This window comes from Tasmannia lanceolata, unplaced genomic scaffold, assembly GCF_043159265.1.
Source record: "Tasmannia lanceolata isolate RefF3 unplaced genomic scaffold, GAP_Taslan_0.1 ptg000011l, whole genome shotgun sequence".
Classification (NCBI taxonomy): domain Eukaryota; kingdom Viridiplantae; phylum Streptophyta; class Magnoliopsida; order Canellales; family Winteraceae; genus Tasmannia; species Tasmannia lanceolata.
In genome coordinates this window covers 3,304,354-3,327,364 of record NW_027518688.1, presented here as the reverse complement: position 1 = coordinate 3,327,364, position 23,011 = coordinate 3,304,354, and the positions used below count along the sequence as shown (strand labels likewise).

Below are 23,011 nucleotides of genomic sequence, written 5' to 3'. Positions count from 1 at the left end.
AAAAAGAAGCCCAGTCCATTCCCACGGACCCCACCATAATCAGATGATCCTAGCCCCTTGATCCATCAAGCCTAGTTTAGGATTCAGCAAAGATATGCTAAATCATTGGTTTTAGTAGACCTCTATCTTACGTATGATATGTCTGTTCAACATGGGATATGACTGTTCAACATGGGACCATGACCGTGCAGGCCGCCTCATGCTGGTCTACAATATCAGCTGTCTCAATTACACATACATGTACTTTCTTCATACCCAAAAAACTCTGGGAAAATGATATCAGCACAAACACGTTTTGTTATTTGAGCGGTTCTATAATGTCTTTTTTTTTTAATGGGCTTGTGAGAGCATTCTGCGAACTGTAATAACCTTTTGACAGCTCTCTAAACACTAAAAGACTAGGTTAGCGCAAATACCAAAACATGGTTGTGCTGAAATCATTTCCCAAACTCTAATGCAAACCTTTACCAACAGAGAGGATTTCAGTACCGAGCTAAAAGAAAGTTAAGCAGGCAATTTTATTAGAAAGAAAACCCTCTCATTCCATCTTCAAAAAGATTACAGTCTAAGCTTCTATGGAGTTCGATACCCAAAAACTGAGAAAAGTAACACTGACGGATTCATCTCGGCAACTCCCTGATTTTCTATTTTCTTTTCTCACTCTCCCACTGAATCCATGACGGGCAGGGAATGGACCAACTCAATGAAGAACCTATCACAATATAACTAGAGAAACATAAGTTGCTTCAGGTATGGATCTCACCACCTAATCCAAGAGGAAAACAGCTTTCAACCCTTTGCTTTCATATGCCTGACCAAATCAAGATTCTGATGCCCCTTACAAAAGATTAACATGAAACAGCCAAGGAACTGGAGTTAGCCACCAGCTCAATTGCTAAAAACTATGTTCTTCAACATTGAGATCTGAGGTTCAATCCCAGCTTAGCTAACAAAAAAATAGCCTAGAAACTTAAACACGGCTGCTTCCACGGCGACCACGACCAGATAATTTGGGTCGTTCTTCTTTCTGCATTTTTAAGACAATGTTCAAGTTTCAAAAGAAAATACAATGAGGGGAGAGGTGTGTATTCAAGAATGATTTTTTTTACCAGCCCGGGGGATTTCGGTTTGAATTCTTTTCTGAGCCTCTGGATAAGCTGTTTATTTTTCTCATATTTCTCGGTTGCCTTCATCTTGCTAAGGCTTGGCCTGTAAAGAATCACTACTCTGCCAATTTGACCGACGGCCACGGACCCAGTTGCTTTCTCTAATTGTTGTATCACATCAGTCAGCTCACCAGGACAGTTGTTGTGCACTTTAATCTGTTCCAACAGTGCAACGAATAGTTAAGTTTATTTATGCAATTAGAAAAGGAAGCAAAATTGATGCCATCACACGTGGCGAATCGATTGCAGAAGGAGATAATCTTTAACCCTACTAGTGCAAAATGAAAGAAAAGAGGAAAACTTACAAGCGTTTGGACATTTTCTCCTTTGTTTTATTTTATTTATTTTTTTGAAAAGTGACATATTTCATTGATATTAGAATAACACTAGGTCCCGTCATGTATTACAAAATATCATATGGAGGGTGGACCGGGTGTAACCCGGACCAAGTATAGGAAAACGTGAAAGCAAATCAAAATACAATAACATATCTCATTCTTCCATCCATAACTCCACAAAGATCGTCAGAGATCGTCTATCTGCCAGAGTAGCCCATGACCGCCCCAAAACAGAATTGCACATGTAGGAAGCGCATTTCTCCAGCTCCTCCAGAGTGTGATGGAGATGGAAGACCGGCAAACATGTGAGGGAGTCCTCCGGGTTCCCCTCCAAAAAACCAGGGCTCTTTCGGATATAGGTTATGTCTTCCATGTGTCTAATAGCAACCTCCCTAGTAAGCTCCCAAGTCCGTTTCATGGTTTTAAATTTCGACCGAAATCCAAAATTTCGGATTTCGGTGGAGAACCGAAACAGTCATTTATTTCGGCCGAAATTTCGGTTTTTCCGAAATTTGACCCAAAAAATCTGTTTTTTTAAATATTAATTTACTATTTCATCGAAATTTCAACCGAAATTACCAAAATTTCGGCCAAAATTTAATATTGAATAAAATATTGAATTTAGGTTTTGTGCCAGATTTCGACCGAAATTTCAGGGTCTGAAACCGAAATTTTAAACCTTGCTCATGAGTAACTTGAAGAACAGGTGTTCATACAGAAGCGAGTGGGTCTCTTCCACTGAAGCAAAACCGCAAAGGCTGTAGAACATGAAAGGATAATCTTTAACGTCTTACTTAAATATTTTCCAATATTTCCTAAGCATATCTCCTGAGAGCTCTTTATGGGTTGGATCGTTAGTGGATGCCTTCTCTGTCATAAGTCATCATTCTCATCCTGTGAAGGATTCTTTCCAAAACCAAAATCTCCGTGAATAGCTTCCTGCTTTGACCCCCTAGGCACCAGTGCTGTAATAATTTTCATAAAAAGACAAAACTCACTTTACATGTGTTCGTCCACCTTTTTCAATGGGAGCTTAGGAGAGATTCTACTCACGAATAAAAGGAAACATATAAAATTAAAGCGATCACAATAAAGGCAATCCAAATAAAAATGGTAAACTCAACACCGAGGCCTAAAGTAACGATGTATGGAATGGTCATGTGCCTTATTTGGTCATGCATGAGAATGGAACTGAGTGTGCCTTATTTGGCCAGGCTAGGGAATGGAAACGATTCAATGGTTAGGTGTGATCTAGGCACGGGCGTGATCTGCGGCTATAATGAATTGAACAATGGACATGCAATCTACAGCTACCTAGCATTGGAAACAGAAAAGTGACCTATGACCAAGGTTTTAAATTTCAACTGAAATCCGAAATTTCGGGCCGAAATTTCAGGTTTCGGTCAATAACGAAATCGAAATTGGGTAAAGTCAAAATGTTACTTTATTTAGACCGAAATTTAAGGGATTTCATCCAAAAAACTGGATTTTTTTATAATTATTTGATATTATCCCGAAATTTCGGAAATTTTGGCCAAAATTTCGATCGAAATCAATTGCGAGAAGAAATAGCCGTTTTATGTATTTCGTCTAATTTCGCCCGAAATTTCGAGGACCGAAAACCGAAAGTTAAAACCTTGCCTATGATGGCTATACATGTGGATACGCTAGGGCACCCCTAGCCTTGAGTTTCTCCGACTGTCGCATGGCTTCTGGAAGGGGCCTCTCTCTCTCTCTCTCTCTCTCTCTCTCTCTCTCTCTCTCTCTCTCTCTCTCTCTCTCTCTTTTTGAACGGTAACCATTTCCTATCTTAATCTGATGCTATGGATAGAGCCCCATCAAAAATGTATTTGAATTTCCGGTCATAGAGAAAGAAAATGGAAGCAAGATCTCGAGCAACGTTTGTAAGAGAAGCATAAAGAAACAGTTTTGAAGACAAGCAACTTGAAAAAGAAATATGAGATACTCACAAAGGCCCTGCTTGTTTGGAATTTTGAGAACCAAGTGTGAGTCCAAAACTGATTATTGGACTCAAAATTATGTAAATGTTCTAGTGTATCGAGATTTTGGCTGAAGATAAAGAGTGTATGGGGGTGAAGATAGAGAAGGGCAGACTAACAGAGTCATAGGAACAGGAAGTAATGCATGTGTATCATTAGCAAACTTCTACATTCTTTTGCATGAGCCCCGATTGGCTTTTTCAAGAGTCCCTTTCTATTCAGTGTAGTTAATGAGGAGCTACATAAGTGCGTGTGAGAGTGAAGAAGCATTCATAGGACAAGGTTAGAAATCTCAACCCATCCATTTCCCACCATGAATTTGAGAACATGACAAACTTTTGTGGAGACGAAGTTTTCAAACAAGGACTAAGAGATCTATGTAAAGATTGAGGGTGAACTCAAGGAAGGATCCAGTTGTTAGATTAAACAAAAAAAACGGCAGATTAGAAGGGTTTGCAAAAGTGATAGATTACAAGATAGACACCCAATTGCTGTCTTATATCGGACACCAATTGGAGTTATGTGGAGAAGATGGACTTAATTTATGTATAACATCACCCGACTTCATTCTGTGAACAGGTGCTCCATCAATTTTTATATTTTTGAAAGAAGAAGAATTTTCTTGATGATAATAGAATAACCAGGATACAAGGACACGGACGAGTCATCCCACACATGTAACAACAGCTACACCGCACCCAACCATTGTGACCAGTGCGAGCACTACTTTTACATTCACACAACTCCGTGGAGCTCCAATATGCAAGGCCCTATTCCCTTAGTATACTTCCCCTTCAAGACTCGCCGAACCACCAACCTCATTCACAGTCAAAGTGGCTGTGGTACTCAATATCAGTGATTTTGCGCCTAGGGCAGCAACCATATGCAACGGAACTGTTGTGAGAGAAGAGATGAGAAGAAGAGAATGAGTTGGGGTCTCTCCCCTTTACTCAAGTATATCTATAAGATAGAAAAAGAGGAAAAGGCTACTATGCCCTAATGGCATTACATACATAGAAACCCACATACACATAGATATCTAACACTCCCCCTCAAGCTGGAATGTATATATTACACATTCCTAGCTTGTTACAAATATCAATGAATTTAGCTTTGCTCAACAGTTTGGTGAAGGTGTCCACTAGTTGGTCGGCCGATCGGGTGAAAGTAGTACGTAACACGCCCTGCTGAATCCTGTGTCTAATGAAGTGGCAGTCCACCTCAATATGTTTGGTGCGCTCATGAAACACAAGATTGTTTGAAATATAGATAGCTGCCTTGTTGTCGCAATACAACTCTGCAGGAGAAGATGGAGGAAACCCAATCTCAGATAGAAAGAAGCGTAGCCAAATGAGCTCACTACAAGTGTGAGACATAACCCTGTATTCTGCTTCCGCACTTGACTTAGATACAACATTTTGTTTCTTGCTATGCCATGACACAAGGTCTCCCCCAACAAATGGGCAATATCCAGTAGTGGATCGTCAGCCAGCTGGAGAACCAGCCCAATCAGCATAACAAAAGGCCTCTAACTTCATGTGACTATGTTTCTTGAAAAGTAGCCCTTTTCCTGGAGCACTTTTCAAGTAACGAATGATATGCACTACAGCTGCCTAGTGAGAAGTACGAGGGTCACTCATGAATTGGCTGACTACTCCTACAGCATAGGAAATATCCAGACGAGTGACAGTGAGACATATGAGCTTCCCAACAAGTCTCATATATCTACCAAGATCCTCTAATAAGTCTCCCTCTTCTGGAAGGAGCTTCATATTTGGTTCCATGGGAGTACTAGCAGGTTTGATCCTCAAGGACCTAGTCTCAGCCAGAAGGTCCAACACATACTTACACTGAGATAGGGAAACATTTGTACCTGCATAAGATACCTCAATCCCTAAGAAGTATCAAAGGCGACCAAGATCCTTTGTAGAGAACTGTTTCTTAAGAAAACTCTTCAATAGTTGAATGCCACAAGAGTCACTCCCTGTAATGATAATGTCATCTACATAGACTATGAGAATGACATATCCAGCATCAGATTTGAGGCTAAACACATAGTGGTCCACTTCACATTGCTTCATACCATATCCTACGAGAGAATCACTGAACTTGTCAAATCAACCACGAGGGGATTGTTTAAGACCATATAGGGACTTGCGAAGATGGCACACAACGGTGGTCAACTCCCCCTGAGCAACATACCCTGGAGGTTGCTCCATATACACCTCCTCAACCAAAGTACCTTGGAGGAAAGCATTTTTGACATCAAGCTGGTGAAGAGGCCACCCATAGTTGACTGCCGATGAGATAAGAACACGCACAGAGGGAATTTTGGCAACAGGGAAAAAGGTCTCAGTGTAATCAATCCCACACGTCTGAGTGTATCATTTAGCAACCAAACTCGCTTTGAGGCATTCAACTGTGCCGTCAGGAAAATATTTGATGGCATATTTCCATCTGCATTCAACTAGGTGGACTCCAGGAGGAGGGTGAACAAGGTCCCAAGTATGATTCGCCTGAAGGGCGTGCATCTCATCATCCATAGCAGCCCGCCAGCCAGGGTGTGCCTTAGGCAACGAGACAAAAGATAAAGAAGCTACAAAACCACGAAATGTAGGTGAAAGACGGTCATAAGAGACATAAGAAGATATAGGGTGAGTAGTAGTGCGTGAGCATGTACGAGATGCAATGGGAGAATCTACTGGAGGACCAAAAGGAGACAATACCTGTGAGGGAGAAGTGGTGATCTCAGGTTGGGATGTGATTGGCGCAGGCAGAGCTATAGACGGCTGAGTACGGGATCTGCGCTGATAGACCCGAATGGGAACTACCGGAGGAGGAGGAGCCGGCATGGGGGCAGGAAGAGAGGGTAGCCTATCTGGGACAACCGGAAGAGGAAGCGAAACCGAAGATACCGGCGGAGGAAGAGGACTCGCAAAATACGGAACAGACTCGAAGAAGGTAACATCGGCAGAAACAAAGCATCGACGAAGACTAGGACTGTAACATCTGTACCCTTTCTAGGTTCGTGAATACCCCAGAAAGACACACCTGTCAGCTCGAGGGTCTAGTTTGTCCACACCGAGGCCCAGCTTGTGGACAAAACACACACAGCCAAAAACGCGAGGGGTGAGAGGAAAGGGTTCACCGTGAGGTTGAAGGACCGAAAACGGGGATTGGTAGCCTAACACTGACGAGGGAAGACGGTTAGCGAGGAAGAAGGACGTAAGAATGGCATCACTCCAATATACATTAGGAACATGCATCTGAACAAGAAAAGTATGGGTCATGTCAAGAAGGTAGCGCAACTTCCTCTCAGCAACACCATTTTGCTGAGAGGTGTATGCACATGAGAATTGGTGAAGAATGTCGTGAGTGGCTAAGAAGTTTTGAAACCCACCCGAGGAGGAAAAGTACTCTCGAGCATTATCGGTTCGTAAACACTTAAGGGGAAAATCATATTGAGTAGTAATTTCAGCATAAAATGTGTGAAAGCAGTAAACACTTCAGAACGATTTTTAAGTAAGTAAACCCATGTCATTGGACTAAAATCATCCACAAATACAATGAAGTAGGTATATCCAAAAAATGACTTGGTCCTCGAGGGACCTGATACATCCGAATGAACTAACTCAAAAGGTCTCAAAACTCTATTATCAAGTCTAGGAGGAAACGACACATGATGGTGTTTTCCGAGTTCACAAGACTCGCACTGAAATGGTTGAATGCTAGAGGAGACAATGGAGGTCTGCCTGAGGCGCTGAAGGGATGGATGACCCAGACGACAATGACACTGATAGGCATCAACAGAGCTGCTCAAAATGGTGGGAGAGGGATGGCACCGGAGGTGATAGAGGCCGCCCAGCTCACGACCCGTTCCAATCGTCTTCCCAGTCAAGAGATCCTGAAAAACACAATATGAAGGGGAAAATGAGACAGAGCAATGTAAAGATTTAGTAAGTTGACTGACTGATAACAAATTAAAATGAGAGGTAGGAACACACAAGACAGATGATAGAGTGAGACCCTCATGGGGTGAAAGAGAACACTACCAGAAATGGGGGCTTTGGTGCCATCAGCAAGAGTGACAGAACGAGAATGAGAAGGAAATGACTGAAATGATGTAAGGGATTGAGAGTTACCCGTCACATGGTTGGATGCCCCAGAATCAATGATCCAGGAGCTGGAGCTAGTGAGAAGGGAAGCAGGTGCACTACCTGACTGGGCAACCCCAGCGGATGGAGGGTGGCTGCTAAGGTGGAGACGCTGAAGCTCCTCATAATCAGCTCTGGTGAACTCAAAAGGCTCGTCTAGAAGATCTGAAGCAGAAGACTGGAATGTGCCATCAGTAGGGGACGCAGCAGAGAGGTGAGCAGCGCGGGAATGACAGAGCTCTGGATGTAGCATGAAGCAAGTATCAACACGGTGACCATCCCTCTGAAAGTGAGTGCAATATGGCCGACCACAACCATCGGTACCACAGCCACCACCCATCACACGACCACAACCACGGCTAAAGGAGCCGCGGCCACGGGCAAAGGAGCCAGTGCCACGACCAAAAGAACCAGTGCCTCGGCCGGAAGAAGTTCCAGTATCATAAGAAGCAAGAACGGAACCCTCAGAAGGAAGCATAGTCGATGAGCCACCCGGAGCACACTACTGAGCACTGGAGTAAATCTCCGGGAGAGAGGGTATGGCCCCTAAGCCAATCGGCTGCTAGCGGAATGGCAAAAAGTCTGTACCCAGAGACTCAAGGTAGTGTATAGCCCGAAGCTGATCCCGCTAACGAGCAAGAATCGTCAAATCTGAAGTGAGGGGCATAAACACATCGAGCTGCTGGCATAGAGAGATAAACATGCTGTAATGGTCAGAAAGGGATGAATCACGACGCTCCAGACGAATCCACTCAGAGTAGGTAGCACAAATGCGAGTGAGGTTATCAACCCCAGAGAACATGAGAGCATCATGGTCCCAAATATCCTTGGTAGTCGCCAAGTCCATCATCGGCTGAGCAATATGAGAAGCCATGCTCTGCCATAGCAATGTGCGAACCATCGCATCATCCCGACACCACCTGTCATAGGAGGGGATCAAAGGAGGGTGGAGGACACCGCTCAATGAGAGAGACTCTGCCTCAAGCGAGAAGATAGGTCTCAACGGCTTTCCTCCAGCTAAGATAATTGGATCCGTCAAGGCGCTCCAAAGTCATCTGTGGAAAGGACTGCTCGACAGATGGAGAATACACTGTGGGATGGTAGCTTCAAGGAGAAGGAGCCACGGGAGGAGCAGTCACACTGTCAGTAGGTGAGGGGGAGGCAGAAAGATCTGAAGTAGTCGATGTATCCATCGGAGGAGAGGAGGCTCACAATGGCCCAAAACAAGATGAAATAGAAGAGGTCAAAGGGAAGTCACAAAATGGATTCCACCGGAGTGACGCGGCCCCGATGAGAAATGAGAAAGAGAAGAGCCATAGTAGGACAAATCAAATAATGAAACATAGAGTGAAAGCTATGGCCATAGGAGAGAATAGATCGGAGCCGCGGAATAGGAGAGAAAATGAGGAAAAGGGAATTTAGCTCATTGAAAGAAGAGAAGAAAAGGGATTAAGGGTCGAAGTGCTGGGAGAGTTAGGGATTTAGGGAAAAAGATGATGGTGAAGATGTGTGAGAAAGAGAGTTTGTTGTGATAGGGCAAGAGAGGGAGAGGGGCTGGGTGACGGAGGGGGGCTGGAGCGAGATAAAAAAACAGGGGGCGAGGGAAAACAGGGGGCGAGGGAGGGGGGAGGGAGGGGGCTGGAAAACAGGGGGCGAGGGAGGCTGGGGTGAGGGAGAGGACTGGAGTGAGGGATAAACAGGGGGCGAGGGAGGGGGCAGGAACGAGAGAGGGAGAGAGCTGGGGAAGAGGGGGGGAGGGACTGTTTAGGGGGGAGGGGGAGGGGCTGGGCGAGTGAGGGAGAGGGTTGGGGAGAGAGAACGTAGGGGGTAGGAGTGGTGGAAGAAGATGGAGATGAAGGTGTGGAGGAAGAAGATGGAGATGAGTCTCCAAGGAAGATCCCTAGGGCACACAAACCCTAGGGCTCTGATACCATGTTGTGAGAGAAGAGATGAGAAGAAGAGAATGAGTTAGGGTCTCTCCCCTTTACTCAAGTATATATATAAGATGGAAAAAAAGGAAAAGACTACTATGCCCTTATGGCATTACATACATAGAAACCGACATACACACATAGATATCCAACAGGAGCCATCGCACCCAAAGCGCCAAAGAGAGATGTCTATTGGCTTCTCTTTCCATACCTGCCGCCCAAAATGATAGCCCAAAACAGAAACTATGGCAAGATTCCTCTTGACCAACCACGGCTTGCCATTTGATCACACTTTTCAGCCACTACCAACAGAAGACTAGCACCATCCCTACCTAAGCTAGAATCTTCTCTTTAGATGCTGCCATCATAACATCCCGATACTGATCACAATGGCCGGTAGCAATGGGGGCATTTTCATTAAGACAAAAACAATCCAGCCAATGCAGGTTGAAACCATGACACACGATTCCTGAAACCATCCCAACACTCGGAAAACAATCCGAATAGGCTGAGATCCATCATAGATCCTAGATCCTCCTGTTGTTCATTAAAAATGCACACCGCCACAGCTCCTGCTTTGGCTAAGAGTAGTCTGCTTTATCTGTCATCTACCCTTAGTAACAGTTCCTCCCTGTCCGGTCCTGTTTTGGCCAATTCTTCGGCACCTTCATTCGCCGATCGTCGCTTGTGCTGAAAGTTTGGTTGTAGTTTCTCAACTAGATATCTGATTTCATCGATAAATGGGGCCAACTTCCATGGACCAACAACTTTATTACGGGCCCAGTAAATGGCATTTGCAGAATCTCCCTCCACGATCAAAGGGCCACGACCATTTTCAGCATACCATCATAGTCCACACAACACAACAACTTTATTACGGGCCCAGTAAGTGGCATTTGCAGAATCTCCCTCCACGATCAAAGGGCCACGACCATTTTCAGCATACCATCATAGTCCACACAACAAAGCCTTTGCCTCAGCTCCGTTCGCATCACATATCACTGCCAGGCCTGCAAATGACATTAGTTTGTTTTTAAAGATGACAATTTTATTGAAACTATGGAAAACACATTGGGGACCAGAGGTCCCAACTTGCAATACATAGAATCAATTAAGGATGGCCAGGAGCATACTCCTAGACCAGTTAAAAGCAACAAAGAAAATCTACTAATTCATCCACTACAGTGGCTTTCCCCCGACCAGGCACTACCTGCCTGCCAAATAACTATTTTACCTCCCTACTATCTAGAATCATAGACTTCACCACTCCCCCAAACTCCGAAGCACTATCCCCAGGCCCCCAAAAAAACGAATCCAACAAAAAGTGCCATATTTGGGGGCCTCTCATTCAAGGCTTTCCTCAAAAAAAATTTGTCATCACCAACTAGATAGTCATTTAGTTTGGTGATTTAGGCAAACCGACAAAACCGGAGGAGACTTGAACATGCCATGCTAAGTCCGGGACTCTAGCAGATATACAACCCCAGAGAACAGGATTAGGACTTCCTGAGGGTCGCTGATCGCCAAAGATTCCTCCACTATTCGATAACCCACAGTCTCAAAGTGGAATAGCTGTTATCTCCATAGAGAACAAGGTCCAGTTCTCGAATTCATAATGAAGTCCCAGAATGAGATAGAGAGAGAGAGCTGGCAACTTGGGGAAGCTGGTCTTCCCGAATCCTAAGGGAGGCCATTTCTACTTTGTTAAGGATCCTGCCTTCAAACTTAGACGGAGAGAGCCTTTTAATAGCAAAACCAAGAGCTGTAGAGCCATGAACCTTCCAATCCTAGGAAGGAGTGCTATGATTCTTACAATAAGCCTCCCTAGCTATCTATGAAAATACAAAAAAAAGCCATCCGGCTACTATTAATTGTCACAGTCTTTTTCATCCCCGGGAACCCCAGCTATAAGTCTAGTTATAGATGGGGCCAAACCGAGGAGGCCTCGATTTTAAGAGTCTAATCAATCTGCTAAGTTTCTTTTTGCCCCCGGTTTAGAACCCAAGATAGAGCTTATCTTATTCATGATGAAGTGACCTTGGGCCCTTAAACCCCTGACTGGGAAAGTCAAATCCTTGTAAAAGCCACCATGGGCACGATTGACGAGGCTCTTCATTGCATAAGGAGCCTGCTTCCGTCTGGTGAAAGGGGTAGATTTCTTGGGAATTACTAACGAACCCAAAAATTCTTCCTTTCTCGGTTCGGATCCCCTCAAACTTTGTTCTGGAATAGCCAACGGCTCTTTAGGCCTCCCAGCAAGGAATTTTGAATTTGAATTTGAAACCCCAAAAGGGCCCAACAGTTCACCTAACAATGGCTTTGGGGACGCCGTTGGCCGGTCCGCCACTAGAGGTGAACCAGAATCCTAAATGAGAGATTCAGATGATTCCTTTGAGAGTTCAACCCCAATGGGATAGAACTGATCAAGGATTTTCAATCTTACACCAGAATAAGGGAAGAGCCATCGAGGGGCTAAACTCTTAGCTGAAACGAAGCTCATACAATTCTGATGATTGCCCTCCATCTTGGTTTCTACAACCTTGCCAAAGAGCCCCCCTAAAGCCTCCACCGTAGAGACAGCCCAGGCATGCAAAGGGATGCCATAAAAACGAACCCAAAGCGCCTCCTCTCCTTGAATAAAATCCTTTTTCCATGGCAAGAGGGAGAGTAGGTGGTTGTCCAAGGCCGCAGATCCCTTTGCAATAATCTGTGAAGCCTGCAATTCTGCATCGAACATAAAAAGAACTTCATCCTTTGCCAGAGCAGAGAAGCAAGGTAATGATGGGAGCTCCCAAGACACTCGTGCCCAATTCCACAGCTCCTGCAAAGACTCTTTGTGGTGTTTCTTTTTCCCGATCAAGCAAGATCTGAGTGAACCTGATCGCACATTCACTTCCTGCCCTGAAATAAATAAGGTTGGAGGCGCGAAGTTTTTGTTGCGATAAATTTTACCCGAGCTAGGCCAACGGTTATCTTCAACATCCTTAGGTTTCGCCCTGGGGGGTCGAGGAATCCATTTTAATGAAGTTCTAGTCGAATGACACCAGCGACATTCGACCCGCCATTTAAAATTTAGGTATTGGCAGGAGAACAAAACCATGCCCCAATCCTTTTATCTTGGACATGTTTAGACCTTCCTAGAGATCCTCCTTCCCCACCCCCAGGAGGAAGAATGGAGGGATTCAGTCTAGCCTGTGGGCATCTTCTGCATCTAAACCACCATCCAAAGTTATGATAGTGACATTCATGGAATTGCCAATCCTCTTCCCTGGACATCCCTCACCTTTTCCCCTTACACTTTTTGGACATCCTTGAGTTATGCGAATGACATTAGTTTTCTTCCATTATTGTCTCGAATTAGACCACCAATCCCCACTCTACCTGTGTTACCTTTTGAACTTCCTCAAGATTAAGCTTGACCCATCCGAAGGAGAGGAGGGGACCATCTAGGAACCACTGGCCTTTTTTTCCTTTTTTACATTCATTACCACTTTCCAATTTCACAGAGTTTCGCCACCATCCTTGCCGCCCCTACTCCAATCGATAAGATCAATTTTGATATCGATGATTATTTTCCCTCTATCTCTTAGTTTGTCATTGAAGATGATGTTATTTCGTTCTCTCCATATATGTCATGTCGTCACGTATGGAATCAACCGCCATACCACTTGATCTGCCTCGCCAAATGGCCCTCTGCTCCATTCCATTATGATTTGCTTGATGGATCTTTGAAACAGCAACGATATTCCAAAGTTATTTATGATGGGCATCCATATTTAATAAGAGAAGGGGCATCGAACCAACACGTGATCAAAAGATTCCTCGCTGCTCTTGAAAAGGACACAAGAGCATATGTGAAGGCAAGGAAACACTCTGTATCCCTTCCTATTCATTATAGTTGTTGAGGCACTTTATATGCTTGTGAGAGACGAATATAGATTTAATATGGGAAATCAAGTTGTTGATGATTTTTATGCGGACCCCATTATATGTACACCATCTGGATAAATATTGGTGGAGTCCTTGGTATGCGAAAGGGAATGAGGGTGAGTCCTAAGTGGACTTCTCCTCTCTTTCTATCTGAGTTTTGATTTTATCAAAATCGTGGATCACAACAAAAAAATGTCAACACCAGAAGAAAAACATATGAAAAACTCTCTCATCTCTTTCTCTTCGGTGTTCTTCTCTTCTCCCTCTATTTCCCGCGATCAGGCATTCTCTTAGCATCCATTGTGTGCAATACCAAACTGAGGAGCTAGTAGTTGTCACCTGCTCTGTGGCAAAATCCCACCAACGAGAGACGAAGACGGTTGACGATTTGGGATCAAATCTTTGTAAATATTTTCTACTACTTTCATGATCGACGGTAAAAGGTACGCTTTTATTTAATATAAAAGCCGATCTTCTCACTTGGACTCGTCGTAAAATGTACGTGGAAGAAGACAAATGGGAAAGGCTTTGACCCAATCTAACTCGGTTCGACTCGTCGTTTAGACTCCGCTGAGTCGACTCAGTTGTTCTCACTTTGACTCTTCCGTTTGACTTGCCCGTAACACGTCCAGTTTGACTTAGCCTGTTGGGCCAGACTTGGCTCATTCAACTTGCCCATTTAACTTGTTTTTCTTTCTAGGGCTGTTTTAGAGACATTTTAATTCCGATTTGAGTGCCATTTGCAGCGTTTTTTTCTGTTTTTTTTTTTTCATGCTCTATCTCATGGGACTATTATTGCATGAAAAAAAAATTATTTTTCTATAAGTGCTTTGTATTAATTAAATAATCAAAATTATTAATCTCTGCGCTTTGAGAATTATAAATAGTGATCAATCTGTTGATTATCGAGCGTGATTACAAGCTTAGTAACATTTTCCTTCGATATTATTAGCAGGATCATTATTAGATAATTTTGGAAGAGCAGCAAAGATGTTAATGCGTGTGAACGAAAAACTCACTTATGTAATGTTCTTTTCATTTCTAGTGATTCAATGGCATCTAAGAATGTAGTCATCAATCTCATCCGAGGTGAGAAATTGAACTAACTATGATATATGACATCGAAAGATCCAATATATCTTACAATCATCAAGACTCAAGAGTACCTAGATTTGCTAAATAACAATATAGATGTCCATAAAGAAGAGATTATTGCACAACATCGACGTCAGATGGAAACACACATAAACTGGGCCAAGAGAGATCGTAGTGCAGGCTTCATTATGTTAAGAGTCATACACATTGATCTCAATGGCGAGTTCAAGTCGTATCGAACTACAAAATAGATGTGGGCTAACCTGAAGCATCCCTTTGGAAGCAATTCGGTTACAAGGTTGCGCGCAATGACGTTGCACGTCGACTCTTATAAGATGGCTCTTCATGTCCCAATGAGTGAGCAACTTGGGAAGATGTCTTCTATGATTTGTGACCTTAAAGTTGTTGGGAATGCACTTACTGATAATCAGCAAATACATGCTACTTTGGGCTTATTGCCCGACTCATGAGAGCAGATGAGGATTATGATTCGCTACGAGAGGATTAAAATGTTCTCAAATTTGTATCTTCATCTAGAGCTGGAGGCGAAGCGCCTAGGGGCTAGATCTGACTTTATTATCCTTATCGCTGAACCTAGCCGGCGCAAGACTTCTAGGCCTGCATGCAGGCATAAAGGTAAGGTGCTCAAGTTAGGTAGGATAAGTAAGCCTACTCAGAAGGAAGGATGAGAAATCTGGGAGTTAATGAGGGTCAAGGAAAGGTTCTTTAATCAGAACAAACGGAATAAAGGAAAGATGAGAAATCCGGGAGTTAATAAGGGCCAAGGAAAGGTGGATCGTGTCAACCCATCTCAGGCTTACAAGCGCCTCTGTATTGGGAAGGGAGGTCCCAAGCATAGAGACTATGTCTGACGCACATTTATTGGCTACCGGAGGCGGTCTTTCTCTTTTTAAAAGGAGGCTCCATGGTCATATCAGGAAAGTGGATATCAGAAATGATGCAGAACAATACCTAATTTAGGGAAAATCTTACACTCCTAGTGGGATTAAGACTTTAGGACAATTTAGGGCTTACGCGGAAAACTAAAAGAACACTTAACAACTTACCTAGGGCCGAATTAACGCCTAATTAAATCAAAGCGATAAGGATTCGTTAGATGAATTGATAATAGAAAGTTTAGTCTGAAACTAGGCCTACGCATGCAACCAATTAAAAGACCTAAAAGCTAATGCAAGTACCACTGAAATAGATGTCAAACAAGCATGAAAATAATCATATGCAATGAAAAAAAACAAAAAAATGTCCAGCAACAGTAAAAGGCTCAAAATGGTCCAGTTTTGGGTTGTAGGGGTATTTTGGTAATTTGGCAGATCTAGAATTTTGGTTTAATACTGCTGTCCAATCTTAAGTTAAGGTTTAGAAGGTAAAAGAAAGGTTAATCTAGGGTTCAAGCTCTGATTTTATGGCAGGTTTTGGCTAAGGATCTTTAAAAAAGGGTTTCTGGGCTTTAAAATGGTGCGAATTTTCAATTGGCTGCAAAAGGGGTTTAAAGTTAGGGTTCTTGGGTGTTTAGGCAGAGGTTTAATCATACAAACAATCCCTCAAAATCTCATAACAAGATCTTGGAGAACAAGGAGATCTATGGATTGTGGGTTTTCTAGTTTTAGGGTTCAAGAATATAGAAAATAGAAAATCTGATTTACTAACCTCGTTTGTGTTGATTTGATTGAAGAAATAGAAGATAATAGATGAAAATAGATAAGAGGCGATGAGAGAAGAATGGCTCCAAGCCACCAAGAGGAGAAGAGAAGAACAAGTCGAAGCCACAATAGCTCTCACACAAAATTCTCAATTCTATTCAATATTCCAAAGGCTTTTACATTGCTTTCGTAAGATGTATGTATAAGAAAAGAAACCCTAGAAGATAACTTAAAGTTAAAAACTAATCTCAACCATTCATCTAATCTAAAGCAAAGCTAAATAAAGAAAAAAACTTACCTAAAATAGTAATCCCGTAATAGACATATACCACTTCATAAAAACACTCATAACTTGCTCAAAACACATCCAAATCATGTGATCTTAGGTCCATTAGATAGGTAATTGAAAAACCTTTCTAATAATACCAAAAACACGCCAAACAGATGAGATTTGATGCCTAAAAAGTAGGCTACAAATAAAATGACGAAAATAGAAAGTAAATAATGAAAAAAAAAGGCGACAATATCTGTGACCCATGCTAGAGTCCCCGCCATCGGTGTCGTCCACGTCTACGCTTGTAAACCTTGAATCAACGCCCATTGTTGATGTCCCCATCAAGAAGGAGGAAGTTTGTATCCGAAGTACAACATCTACTACAAGACTTTGATAATCCTTCTACTCCAGCCATGTCGGGAGATGAAGGAAATCGGGATAAGAAAAGAAAAAGTGGCAAGGATTTTGTCTTCGAAGTTGGCGATTTAGAGTTACTAAAGGAGCTGGAATACGACGAGAATCTGGCTAGGGAAGAATTCCCTACTCCGAGGGAAATCTCTCTGGGTATTCTGAAAAAGCAATGGAAATAGTTTAAAATGGATGCTAGGAGTAACGAGGATATCTTCAGATTAACTGGAAAGAAGGATATCAAGGAAGCGCGCGTTCCTCTCTGCAAGCTTCCTCATTTTAGAGAAGCCTTGGAAGAGGAAAGGTGTTCCCGCAGGCGTCGCTAGGAAGAGAAAAAGGCGGCGGAGATTCGAAGGTTGGTTCGAAGGTGGAGCCTAAAACTTCTCATGACTTGCTGGTTCTGGAAGTAAGCGAGCTAGTCCGATAGCGCCTAGGTCTGGATGAGGAAATCAAAGGTAAAGGAAAAGTGGTGGAGGAGAGCTCAGGGGAACCTGAGGATCGAGGATACCTTTCGGAAGAATTCGATGGCATGTTATCAATTAGGGACGTTTTTAGGATTGGATATGACGAAGATTTGAGGGCCATGAAGGAAATGTTTGTGGCTTTGGCTGCAGGGGTTTTGGAAGAGAGAAAGGAGAAAGAGCCTGCAAAGAAGATCGGAGAGGGGGACCCAGGTAAGTAATGGACTTTCCGCACGGATCTGTCTAGGTGTACTTAGTTCTTTAGTTTGGGTTTTTTCTGTGTCCACTTTTAGCGGGTTCTGTGGGTCAGTAATTGTAATGACCCAATCCCACCAAGGGCATATATATATGAGAAAACGGTTCCTACACATATGTGTAGATAAGTTATCTACACACTAGCTTAAAATAGAGTGGGGGGCACATTATTTGGGTGATCCAAACCATTCATTTTTAAGGCCTTCACATAGATAGGGTGTCCACAAAAAATCAGATCCATAGGATCATCCTAACCATTCGAATTGTGGAGGCAAAAAATCGACTAATTTGTAAAGGTTTAAAGACATCCATTTTACCTCCACAAATCGTAGGGTTGGGATGATCCTATGGATCTGATTTTTTGTAGACACCCTATCTATGTGAGGACCTTTAAAATGGATGGCTTGGATCACCCAAACAATGTGGGCCCCCACTGTATTTTAAGCTAGTGTGTAGAGAACTCTCTACACATATGTGTAGGAACCGTTTTCTCTCTCTCTCTATATATATATATATGAGAAAACATTTCCTACACACTTGTGTAGGTAAGTTACCTACACACTAGCTTAAAATACAGTGGGGGCCCACATTGTTTGGGTGATCCAAACCATTCATTTGAATGGTCCTCACATAGATAGGGTGTCCACAAAAAATCAGATCCATAGGATCATCCCAACCATTCAAACTATGGAGGCAAAAAATGGACTAATTTGTGAAGGTTTATACACGTCCATTTTACCTCCACAAATCGTAGGGTTGGGATGATCCTATGGATCTGATTTTTTGTGGACACCCTATCTATGTGAGGACCATTCAAATGAATGGTTTGGATCACCCAAACAATGTGGGCCCCCACTGTATTTTAAGCTAGTGTGTAGGTAACTTATCTACACAAGTGTGTAGGAAATGTTTTCTCTCTCTCTCTCTCTCTCTCTCTCTCTCTCTCTCTCTCTCTCTCTCTCTCTCTCTCTATATATATATATATATATATATATATATATATATATGAGAAAAGTGTAGCTACTCGGTCGAGTAGCTAACTTAGCTACTCCGTCGGCTTAAAATACAGTGGGGGCCCACATTTTTTGGATGATTCAAACCATTCATTTGATGGGCCCTCACATAGATGGGGTGTGCCCAAAAAATCAGCTACATAGGATCATCCCAACCCTACAATTTGTGGAGGCAAAAATGGATGTGTATAAACCTTCACAAATCTGTCCATTTTTGCCTCCACGGTTTGAAGGGTTGGGATGATCCAATGGAGCTGAATTTTTTAGCACACCCTATCTATGTGAGGGCCCATCAAATGAATGGTTTGGATCACCCAAACAATGTCGGCCCACTGTATTTTAAGCCGGCGGAGTAGCTAAGTTAGCTACTCGACCGAGTAGCTACACTCTCTCTCTCTCTCTCTCTCTCTCTCTCTCTCTCTCTCTCTCTCTCTCTCTCTCTCTCTCTTTATATATATATACACCGAGTAGCTACACTTTTCTCTAAGAATTTTAATTCAGCTAAAGGCATAGATTGATCTGACCATGATTATCCATGGGCAAATGAGGGTGTTAATACCCTCATTAGAGTAATTATAATGGAGTTATATATCAAGCAATGTGTCACCCTCCCTACGCAATAATGTTCATTTTATTCAAATAAGGCATAAACATAACCTAATAAACCTTGTTTCCTTTTTATACTAAAGCATTGCAAGAGACATCAAACCAGTCACTGTGGTCCTATGAGAGGAAACATATTGATCTTTATGTTAAACATATATCTCCAATAACTAGGGTGTTGGGGGTTTCACATCGACATTTCCGGGTTTCACATCGACATTTCCATGTAGGTAATCAAGCAGAAGGCATCTTCAATTTAACATCCATTTGAATCACATCCATTCTTCTAATATCGCAAGATCAGCCTTTTGTGTTCACTGTTAAAATCAAAGATTAATCCTATCCAGACCATACCTTTTGATAAACTTAAGCCCATAAATTGAGATTTTTTTCTTGCTGCTTTTTTCCATGGGGCTGTACTGATATTATACATTCATTTAAACCCAGTTGAGGCATTGGTATTAGTTCTTATGGTTCTCCTATTCATCATTTTTTTCAAAGAGGTATTTTACTAAAAAGAATCGAAGCAGAATATAAATAAGGCAAACATGAAAAAAGGGAATAAGTCTCCTGCATCCTTTAGCCCATAAATAATTCCCCGTAGATTGCTAATATGTCAGCCCTGGAGTTTCCTTCTTGATATGGCTTCTTTTTACCCACTACATTTGGCGTCAGGCTTCAAGGAGTAAGGGTATTGACGTTTAGGTAAATGCTTTGTAAAACAAGTAATAGGCAAAAAAGAAATCACTACAGTGCACAAGACCCAACTGCCAATAAAATGTGAAGAGAAAACCCTCTCAATTGAGTACAACCAAAAGAATTTTGTCGTCAAAGAGATCATATATCCAAAAGGGAGTCCTGCCTCATTAAAGTGAGACCTCTGGATGTAACTACAGTAAGTGTAAGGTCTCAAAACACTGTACTCTCCATCATTGAGAAAGCACCAGTGGGAACATAACATTGATAGCAGAAACCATGGCAATTGAAGCACTCATCCGTAGAATAGAATAATAGGAGCATCAATTAGCAAAGCAATAACCCTTTAAGGAAGCAAATTCAGCACAAAATCCCACTTATCCCCTGTTCGGTATCCTAAAAGAGAGGTACTTGTCCTAATTTCAAATGGCTGTTACTTCTTAGGGATGTAAATGAGCTTAGTGATGACGGTTTATGCCAACACCATTATGCACAGTTAGGGTACTATAATGAGGAAGGGTATTCTGGTTCAATCAATAATTGCCATCAACCAGGGTTCCATTACCAATAACAACAGAATCATCTAATCAAATGTGGCCACACTGAACATTTACCCTATTGATGACAAGCATAGTACTAGCTCTTCCTCTTGCATATTTTATTTGATAAGATAAAATAGAGCAGATATAAACAGTTTTCTCTTGTTACAAAATCAAGAAAGTTGAAGATAAAGCACTTAACACCATACCAAAAAAAAAAAAATGTAAAGAGAGAGAGAGAGAGAGAGACCTTCAAGAGCTCATTGGATTCTAAATTCTCGATGAAAGAAGCAGCGAGAGAGGGAGTGACGCCGGACTTTCCAACCTGCTGGGATTTGAGCTTCTTCCCAAGGCTGTGGGCGTATGAGGCTAGCTCTTTCTTTTCTTTTACACTCAGGTTTGGAGGAGCCCCACTACTTATAACATTTACAGGTGGGTCTTTGGTTCCCTCTAATTCTATTCCGGATTCTTCTTCTTGTTTTTGTTGGGATTCGGAAACGAAATCATTTTCTTCTTCATCTTCTTCTTCCTCTTCTTCATCATCGTCATCGTCCTCGTGATACAGAAGAGGGGGAATGGTGGTGGTGGTGGTATCAAAGTGGGGGGTGGTGAGAGAAGAGGAGGAAATGGTACATCTGGGGGAGAAGAGGGTGTTAATGGGGATGTTTTTGTGAGGTGGGGGGAGGAGGGGTGGCTGTAACAAAAGAATGGGGGAGGGTAGTTTTGGTCTGAATCTGAAGAAAAAGAGACGATGATGATGATTGAGAATAAGAGGAGTAGCTGCCGCTGCTGCTGCTCCGGCCATCATCGCATGATTCATTTGATTCGAGAATAGAAGGAGCAGAGACTCGGTATGGAAACAGATTTTGCCTATCCTTGCTTATCCGAACTATTGTTGTACGTTGCAATATATATATATATATATATATATATATATATATATATATATATATATATATATATATATATATATATATATATGAGGAAAGTGTTGGTGAGCTTAAGCTCACCAAACTTATGGTGAGCTTAAGCGCCCAATCACATTGGAGCCTACTTTGTTAGGATGATCCAAAGCATTCATTTGAAAGGCCCTTACATAGATGGGGTGTGTACCAAAAATTAGCTCCATAGGATCATCCTAACCCATCAATTTGTGGAGGTCAAAATGGACATACATTATTTGTCCACAAATCTGCCCATTTTTGTCCTCCACAAAAGGAGGGGTTAGGATGATCCTATGGAGCTGATTTCTGGTACACACCCTATCTATGATAGGGCCTTGCAAATGAATGGTTTGGATCATCACAGAAAATGTGGGACCCATGTGATTGGGGCGCTTAAGCTCACCAACACTTTCCTCTATATATATATATATATATATATATATATATATATATATATATAGAGAGAGAGAGAGAGAGAGAGAGAAAACGGTTCCTACACATATGTGTAGATAAGTTATCTACACACTAACTTAAAATACAGTGGGGGCCACATTATTTGGGTGATCCAAACCATTCATTTTTAAGGCCCTCGCATAGATAGGGTGTCCACAAAAAATCAGATCCATAGGATCATCCTAACCATTCGAACTGTAGAGGCAAAAAATGGACTAATTTGTGAAGGTTTAAAGACACCCATTTTACCTCCACAAATCGTAGGGTTGGGATGATCCTATGGATCTGATTTTTTGTAGACACCCTATCTATGTGAGGGCCTTTAAAATGGATGGCTTGGATCACCCAAACAATGTGAGCCCCCACTGTATTTTAAGCTAGTGTGTAGAGAACTCTCTACACATATGTGTAGGAAACGTTTTCTCATATATATATGAGAAAACTGTTTGTACGCTGCGCATGAGAAATATGGTGCGCTGAAGGGTATTTTCGTTTCAAGTGGGTCCCACTAGCTAACGCAGATGAAAAACCCAAACGTCATTACCCTCGTTTTTTAAAAAGGTTGAAGAAGTTGCAGATGAAAAACCCAAACGTCATTACCCTCGTTTTTTTAAAAGGTTGAAGAAGTTGCAGATGAAAAACCCAAACGCAACATAGATACATACATACCCTCGTTTGGGAAAAAGCTTGAAGAAGATCAGAAGTTGCAGATGCCCTCGTTTGGGAAAAAGCTTGAAGAAGAGAGCAAAAGTTGCAGATGCGTCGTTTTTTAAAAAGAGTTTTCTAAAACCCAAATCGCACGAACGTCTTTCAAAAATCCAAATTGCAGAAAAACCCAAATCGCACGAACGTCTTCTTAAAAACCCAAATTGCAGAAAAACCCAAATCTCAAAATCGTCTTCTAAAAACCCATTGCAGAATCGTCTTCTAAAAACCCTATCTAACCCACATCCATTGGTTGATTCTAACCCTCCGATCTATAGAGGGTTAGGATCAACCCTCTAACATTCAGATTGGAGGGTTAGGATCATCCTATGTAAATGATTTTTGGAGCATAACCTATTTAGGCTATGGCCCATCTAATGGACGG

General features: G+C 42.3%; 1 protein-coding gene across 1 annotated transcript; it reads right to left on the bottom strand.

Annotated features, from left to right (window-relative positions):
- Window positions 1–494: 494 nt before the first annotated feature.
- On the bottom strand, window positions 495–21,419 carry LOC143886375 (uncharacterized). Its single transcript, XM_077390320.1, has 3 exons — window positions 20,775–21,419; window positions 1,110–1,322; window positions 495–1,027 (listed from the first exon to the last, which is right to left on the bottom strand). The coding sequence occupies exons 1-3, from the start codon at window positions 21,342–21,344 to the stop codon at window positions 971–973; spliced, it is 840 nt and encodes a 279-aa protein (XP_077246435.1). The 5' UTR covers window positions 21,345–21,419; the 3' UTR covers window positions 495–970.
- Window positions 21,420–23,011: the final 1,592 nt, after the last annotated feature.

What these genes read in the sequence shown, in the direction of transcription:
- LOC143886375 (XM_077390320.1), bottom strand. Translation starts at nt 21,344, where the DNA reads ATGAATCATGCGATGATGGCCGGAGCAGCAGCAGCGGCAGCTACTCCT. An exon ending in AATCCAATGAGCTCTTGAAG is followed by an intron (nt 1,323 to 20,774) that starts GTCTCTCTCTCT and finishes CTGTTGGAACAG; the next exon opens with ATTAAAGTGCACAACAACTG. An exon ending in AACCGAAATCCCCCGGGCTG is followed by an intron (nt 1,028 to 1,109) that starts GTAAAAAAAATC and finishes TTAAAAATGCAG; the next exon opens with AAAGAAGAACGACCCAAATT.